The sequence below is a fragment of the Chlorocebus sabaeus genome, chromosome 15 (genome assembly GCF_047675955.1).
Source record: "Chlorocebus sabaeus isolate Y175 chromosome 15, mChlSab1.0.hap1, whole genome shotgun sequence".
Classification (NCBI taxonomy): domain Eukaryota; kingdom Metazoa; phylum Chordata; class Mammalia; order Primates; family Cercopithecidae; genus Chlorocebus; species Chlorocebus sabaeus.
In genome coordinates, this window is record NC_132918.1 from 20,717,517 (window position 1) to 20,725,817 (window position 8,301).

The 8,301-nt window shown below is 38.6% G+C and overlaps 1 protein-coding gene across 15 annotated transcripts in view; it reads left to right on the plus strand.

The window, feature by feature from the left end:
* Window positions 1-3,416, plus strand: part of MECOM (MDS1 and EVI1 complex locus) — a 608,842-nt gene extending 605,426 nt beyond the window's left edge. For 14 of the 15 annotated variants that reach the window (XM_007972155.3, XM_007972157.3, XM_007972156.3 and 11 more), the window contains one exon: window positions 1,879-3,416. In XM_007972155.3, the coding sequence (XP_007970346.2) occupies window positions 1,879-2,013 (135 nt within the window). In that variant the 3' untranslated portion in view covers window positions 2,014-3,416. The remainder of the gene's footprint in view (window positions 1-1,878) is intronic. The other variant, XM_037988583.2, reaches the window with a different exon arrangement.
* The last annotated feature ends 4,885 nt before the right edge of the window (window positions 3,417-8,301 follow it).

Genomic DNA, 8,301 nt, shown 5'->3' on the forward strand with positions numbered 1-8,301 from the left:
TATATATGAAAATGTTTATTTCCTTTGATTACCAAAAGGCAGATATGCTGTTTTGCCATTTTCTAGAATCTAAAGGCTCAGATTCTTTACTCAAAGCATTCATATATTTATTCTATAATTTTTATAGTGATTGAATTGAAAATAGTTGACCAGTACAACAGTAGCTGCATTTTGCATGTGCTCTTCCTCAAGAAACTCTTTATCATGTAAAAATCAATTTCATGAATAGGTAATATTTATGTATTACCTCAGTCAGGCACACTGAGCTAAACACTTTATGTAAGTTAGTGCATGTGATTCCTCCACAACTCTTGGAGGCCAGTGCTGTTATTACTATCATCTGTTTTATAGGAGGAAAGTAAAGCTTAAAAGATTAAGCAACTTGCTCAAGGTCACACAGCTAGGTGAGTAGAGGCAGGTTTAAAGCCAGGATTAAAACTTAAAATTCCAAAATTTTGTCTATACTCCCTTTTATCTTCCCAAATATCAGAATTTAACTCTTTCAGAATATTCTTTATCTTTTTCTCTAAAAGTAGGTACATAATCAGAATAGATAATTTAGGTTCAATGCTCACTTAACCCATACTTTAACTCTGCCAAAGATAAGTACTCTATATTATTTATTCTTAATTCCTTAGGATCTAACACAGAGCCTGGCATAGAGTAGATGCTTAAGAAATATTTGTTAAATGGATCATGAGATATCGTAGAGGTCCAAAAGGTAAACTGCATACATAAAAGTCAAATGTGTACATTTAGAGCGATGACCCAGCAAATCAAAATCAGCCTGCAAGGGCAGATTTTCTAACTGAATGCAGTGATTACGGAAGAAACCACAGAGTGGCCACATGTCTCAGCATGACTCCCAGAGATGAAATTCTGCCTAACAACAGAGGCATTTTGTCTTTGTTTACAGACAGTGGAATGTCTTTGGCAGGACTTTAATGATTCCACTTCAGCAGCATTTTGACAAGCAAGTTTAGCAGTGGATGAGACCAACAATAGCGAATCAACAGTGAAAAGTTCACTCACAAGTCAAGACCAAACATTCCATTTGAATATTTTGCTTGGCAGCAAATGGGGGATTCTCTGAACAGTTATTTAAAATTTGACATGATAATAGGGAAGAAAGAGCACTTCCTCACAGAGCACCTCCATGCAGCTTCTGCTCAGCAGACATTGGAAAACAAGTTGATTAGAACATTGTTGGGTCGTGTGTTTGGTTGTATTTTTTTTGGTAGAGCTGATTTGATCCACCTCAACTTGTGGGTGTCAGTACTGAGTATGTCAAGCATGGAGGGAAACTGGAGAAAAGACACTGGATTAAAAGTTGGGCAGAAATACATTTTAGTTATGCTTCTCCCAGTATGTATCTAATTGAGTGACTTTGGGCAAGTCACTCAAGCACCTTCAGTGCTTTCGGTTATAAAGTGTAGGAGTCAGGCTGTATCCTCTACTAGGCCACAGCTCTGTCAAGGTAGGTCTGTGGATAGAGACCTATTAATATTTGTGGTTTCAGTCATAAGCACACAATCATATTTTTGGTGAATTGAACATATGTAGTGGATGGATGACTGTATTTGCAGTTGAACAGGAGACCAACTCATCTTTCTCAAAGGAGGCACTATTTACATTTTAGGCAGGATAGTTCTTTTTGGTTCTGTAGAGTGTGTCACTTTTGGGGTCTCCTAGGCACTAAAGGCCAGCAGTAATCCCGTGTGATTTCTATGAAAAAATATGCCTCCTTTGCCAAACACACCCATGAAGGATGCCCCTACTCAGGGTCCCATCTCTTTCCATTTTACCCACAATATTCTTTGAACTAAAAGTGATGTTTTTCAAATGCCGTTTACTAAGTCTCTCTCCTTTTTACCCCAGGCATATGCTATGATGTTGTCATTGTCTGACAAGGAGTCCCTCCATTCTACATCCCACAGTTCTTCCAACGTGTGGCACAGTATGGCCAGGGCTGCGGCGGAATCCAGTGCTATCCAGTCCATAAGCCACGTATGACGTTATCAAGGTTGACCAGAGTGGGACCAAGTCCAACAGTAGCATGGCTCTTTCATATAGGACTATTTACAAGACTGCTGAGCAGAATGCCTTATAAACCTGCAGGGTCACTCATCTAAAGTCTAGTGACCTTAAACTGAATGATTTAAAAAAGAAAAGAAAGAAAAAGAAGAAACTATTTATTCTCGATATTTTGTTTTGCACAGCAAAGGCAGCTGCTGACTTCTGGAAGATCAATCAATGCGACTTAAAGTGATTCAATGAAAACAAAAAACTTGCTGGGCTGAAGGCATCTTCCAGTTTACCCCACCTTAGGGTATGGGTGGGTGAGAAGGGCAGTTGAGATGGCAGCATTGATACAAATGAACACTCCATAGAAACTGAATTCTCTTTTGTACAAGATCACCTGACATGATTGGGAACAGTTGCTTTTAATTACAGATTTAATTTTTTTTCTTTGTTAAAGTTTTATGTAATTTAACCCTTTGAAGACAGAAGTAGTTGGATGAAATGCACAGTCAATATAGAAACTGATAACAGGGAGTACTTGTTCCCCCTTTTGCCTTCTTAAGTACATTGGTTAAAACTAGGGAAAAAGGGTATGTGTATATTGTAAACTATGGATGTTCACACTCAAAGAGGTTAAGTCAGTGAAGTAACCTATTCATCACCAGTATCGCTGTACCACTAATAAATTGTTTGCCAAATCCTTGTAATAACATCTTAATTTTAGACAATCATGTCACTGTTTTTTAATGTTTATTTTTGTGTGTGTGTTGCGTGTATCATGTATTTATTTGTTGGCAAACTATTGTTTGTTGATTAAAATAGCACTGTTCCAGTCAGCCACTACTTTATGACGTCTGAGGCACACCCCTTTCTGAATTTCAAGGACCAAGGTGACCCGACCTGTGTATGAGAGTGCCAAATGGTGTTTGGCTTTTCTTAACATTCCTTTTTTGTTTGTTTGTTTTGTTTTCCTTCTTAATGAACTAAATACGAATAGATGCAACTTAGTTTTTGTAATACTGAAATTGATTCAATTGTATAAACGATTATAATTTCTTTCATGGAAGCATGATTCTTCTGATTAAAAACTGTACTCCATATTTTATGCTGGTTGTCTGCAAGCTTGTGCGATGTTATGTTCATGTTAATCCTATTTGTAAAATGAAGTGTTCCCAACCTTATGTTAAAAGAGAGAAGTAAATAACAGACTGTATTCAGTTATTTTGCCCTTTATTGAGGAACCAGATTTGTTTTCTTTTTGTTTGTAATCTCATTTTGAAATAATCGGCAAGTTGAGGTACTTTCTTCAAATGCTTTGTACAATATAAACTGTTATGCCTTTCAGTGCATTACTATGGGAGGAGCAACTAAAAAATAAAGACTTACAAAAAGGAGTATTTTTCCCCTCTGTGTGGTATTTTTCCTTCATGCAATTTTACTTTCCCTTTGGGATCCAATGATTTAAAGATATGATGGCTGGGATCTTGATGCCCTACAGATATGCGGAATGTAGAGCATGTTTGTTTTGTTTTGAGATAGCATAAGTGATAGTTCTTGGGCAACAGTGAGTCTCGCTCATTGCTCTGAACTTTCCCCATGTGGTGCAGTCAGGGCTCAATGCACCACAACCCAGTCCTGGTATCACTTCATGTTCACAGCATCCACTTAAATTAGGACAAAGAGCGACTTACAGGTTTTCTACAGATTGTATGCCAAAAGGAACTCAGTTTCTTATTTTTGTTTTTCATTATGCAAGTAGTGTTAACTGATTCACAAAGGGGGCGAGGGGGAACCTTTGACTTTTCTATGCTTCTTTTAAGTTTTTGTCCACATGCAAAATATCCTTTTTTCATTGTTATAACAGAGTATAAACATGATTTGTTTTTTCTTTCTTGTGTCAAAAAAAAAAAAATTATACTGCATAGTGCTACAAATTCTTCAAAATAATAATGTAGCAGTTTCCCAATATTCCATCATTTGATCTACTATAATTTCCTCCAACACTTTAATCTTGTTGAAGATTTTTCTGCTATTTGCTAGTCAGCAATTATATTTTAATTTTCAAGCATATAATTGTTTCTGTGTGTTCATATATGTATATACAGAGTTGGAATGTGAGTGGTAGTACTTCCATAAGATAAATTCTCTGCTGGGGGAGCAATTATTTATTTTTTTGCTCTTTAAGCATAATGCCAAATTGTTTTAGAGTAGACTTATTCCAATTTTGGCTGATTGTAGAGATTTAACAAGGCCTGAATAAATTAGTATGGCATGTAGAAATAGATCCAGACCAATTTTTTCATTTATTTGTTTATTCATTCTTAGCCACAATATCAGATACATAGACAATCTCCTTGTATCCTTTCTAAATGTGGGTAGAATAAGAATTCAATATATAGGGTATGTTTATTGATTTTTTTGCAGAAAGTATGCACAGGAAGTCTTCAGAAAATATATTTAAGCTATAAATCCATTAACTAAGGCAAATAAGAATTTAGTATTTACGACATAATAATGGCATATGTGAGAAAAGTGAAATCTGGAATATGCAGGGCATTTTTCATTGTTTTAAAGAATGTACCAGGCTGGGTGTGGTGGCTCATGCCTGTAATCCCAGCACTGTGGGGAGCTGAGCCAGGAAGATCACTTGAGCCCAGAAGTTCCAGACTAGCCTGGGCAACATGGACTAGCCCCGTCTCTACAAAAAATACAAAAACTAGCCAGGAGTGGTGGTGCAGGCCTGTAGTCTCTGCTACTTGGGAGAGGCTGAGAGGTGGGAGGATCACTTGAGGCTGGGAGACGGAAGCTGCAGGAGTGTACCACTGCACTTCAACCTGGGTGACAGGCTTGTCTTAAATATTTATACAAATTCTGAAGCAGTTCAAGTATTCCCAATGCAACTGGCTTCTTGTTAGACTTTGAGCATAAACTTTCAGTTGTTTGCTAATACTTGGTTCCTCCAAATTCCAAAAAGGCATTCAACCTTACATTTCTGCTTGTTTCCTCCATTTATTTAGCCAGTAGCCCTTCACCATAAGGCCCTGAAGAGGGACAGTGAGATATGGTGGAGACAATCTTGGACTTGGAAACTGAAGGCCTGGGTCTGAGTTCTGGCTTCAGGGTCTTGGGAAAGTCATATATCTCCCATTCCATCTATGAAACAACAGTAATAATAACTGCTGTGCCTACTAATTCACTGGGTTTCTGTGAATGTCAACAATCAAAATAACTTTTGGAAAATATTTGGTAAAAGTTCTATAAATACAAAACATTTTATAATTTTCATGCTAACAGTCAAAGGAATAGAAAATATGTGTGTGTATACACACTAAGTTACGAGAAGAAATTTATAATACAACAGAAATCTAAACTTAAAAAAAAATGGATATGGAAGTTTAGGGAAAAGTTAGATATTTCTTGAAAAAATATGTAGGTTTAAAAAATAACACAAGCTGAACTGTTTTAAAACATGAGATGCCCAGAATTATTGTTTATTTATTTTTTCTTTTTTTTTTTTTTTTTTTTGAGACGGAGTCTCGCTCTGTAGCCCAGGCTGGAGTGCAGTGGTCAGATCTCCGCTCACTGCAAGCTTCCGCCTCCCGGGTTCGCGCAATTCTCCTGCCTCAGCCTCCCGAGCAGCTGGGACTACAGGCGCCCGCCACCTCACCCGGCTTATTTTTTTGTATTTTTAGTAGAGACGGGGTTTCACCGTGTTAGCCAGGATGGTCTCGATTTCCTGACCTCGTGATCCGCCCGTCTCGGCCTCTCAAAGTTTTTTTTTTTTTTTTTCTGAGACAGAATCTCCCCTTTGTCTCCCAGGCTGGATCGCAGTGGTGCAATCTCAGCTCACTGCAACCTCTGCCTCTAGGGTATAAGGGATTCTCTCACCTCAGCCTCCAGAGTAGCTGGGATTACAGGCACGCGCCACCATGCATGGCTAATTGTTTTTGTATTTTTGGTAGAGATGGCTTTTCATTATGTTGGCCAGGCTGGTCTCTAACTCCTGGCCTCCAGTGGTCCACCCACCTCGGCCTCCCACAGTGCTGGGATTACAAGCATGAGCCACCGCTCCCGCTCGTTTTTTGAATTGACAAATAAAAATTGCACATATTTGTGATATATAACAGGATATTTTGATATATGTATGCATTGTGGAATGACTAAACAAGCTAATTAACATATGCATTACCTTGCTTTGTGTGTGTGTGTGTGTGTGTGTGAGGAAAGCACGTATAATCTATCCTCTTAAAAATTTTCAAGTAATCAAAATATTGTTATTAATTATAGTCACCATGATGTATAATAGATCTGTCCAACTTTTTTTTTCAGTATAATTTTTGAGGACTCTCAAAAAAACTCAAGAAAAGGTAAGAAAACACATTCAAAGAGTAGGCACATTCATAATTTTATTTTTAAATAATGACCAGCTACCAATATTAATTTCCATAAAGAATAAAGAAAATTATTTATTCATTTTTAAACTGACTGTTATGTTGATAGCACGCTGGAAATGTGTATATTCATTACTGCAACTAATCTTCACAATAGGCCTACAAATCGGTAGTCTTATTCCTGTTTTATGGATGAGGAAAACTGGAGCTCAGAAAATTTAAGAACCTTACTCCGAGGAACCCAGCTGACTGCCTGGGAATCCAGGAGCGCTGACTCCTTAGCCCACACTTAGCTGAGAGTCTCAGACCTCCTGATTCAGGCACAGCTGAAGTAAAGCCAAAATGGGGCGGGGCACGGTGGCTCACGCCTGTAATCCCAGGACTTTGGGAGGCTGAGGTGGGTGGATCACGAGGTCAGCAGATCGAGACCATCCTCGTTAACACGGTGAAACCCCGTCTTTACTGAAAATACAAAAAATTAGCCGGACGTGGTGGTGGGCGCCTGTAGTCCCAGCTACTAGGGAGGCTGAGGCAGGAGAATGGCGTGAACCCGGGAGGCGGAGCTCACAGTGAGGCAAGATGGCGCCACTGCCCTCCAGCCTGGGCGACAGAGCAAGACTCCATCTCAAAAAAAAAAAAAAAAAAAAAAAAAAAGCCAAAATTGAATATTCCAAAGCTGAGGAAATGTGCACCCCTCTAACCCCCACAGTGAGGCTGTCGGGATGCAAATGTGCCCAGGAGACATTTAGGCGTCTGAGTTTTGGCTGTGAAGGTTTTGAAAGGTGAGCGCCAACGACTGATTCCCAGGCTTTTTAAATTCAGGTTATCTCAAGTCAGAACCAACAACAGTAGTGCTTTTGAAAGATTCTAAATGTTTCCTTAATAAGAGCCTTATTTACCTTGTTTGCAAATTCCTAGCAGGTGGCTTAAGTTTCCTCTTTATTCTTTTTGGAAAAACAGAGTTATACAAAACCTACATTTTGGATTTATTAACGCGGAAAGACTTAAGCCCTTTCTAAAACGATTAGCAGACTCATCAGGAGAGAAAGCAAGTGCAGCTAAGAAGTGTTCTCATTTCATTTTCTCCAGGTTTAAAGAGACTGTTAATGAATGGAAGGAATGCAGAGAGAAGTGGCAAGAATGGAAGAAACTTACCAAACAAATTGGATCCAGGAGCCTGAATAGACTTTAGTGAACTGGCTAGCTCTTCCCCAAGAGAACTGGGTTAGTATTGAATTGTTCCTTATATTCCGCATAACCATTTGTCAGTACAAGAGGCTGTCCTTGGTGCAACATGTATTTCAAAAGAGAAGAGAATTACCTTGCATCCATTAGAATGTAGGATGACTAATATTTTTAAAAAATCACTCGTGAGAGTGTGGAAAAATTGGAACCCTTTGTATTCTTGGTGGGAATATAAAATTGTGCAGCCACTATAGGGAATAGTATAGTGGTTCTTACAAAAAGTTGTGATTCCACTTATGGATGTACACTCAAAAGAGTTAGAAGCAGGGGCTATAAGAGATATTTGTACTCTCATGTTCATAGCAGCATTATTCACAGTAGTGAAAAGGTGGAAGCAACCCTAGTGTCCATCAATGGACAAATGGATAAACAAAATGCGGTATATACATACAATGGGATATTATTCAGCTTCAAAAATAAGGGAAATTCTGACACATGATATCACTTGGATAAACCTTGGAAACATCATGCTGAGTGAAATAAGCCAGTCACAAAAAGACAAATAATGCCACTGGGCGTGGTGGCTCACGCCTATAATCCCGGCACTTTGGGAGGTCGAGGCGGGTGGATCACTTGAGGTCAGATTTCAAGACCATCCTGACCAACATGGTGAAACACTGTCTCTACTAAAAATACAAAAATT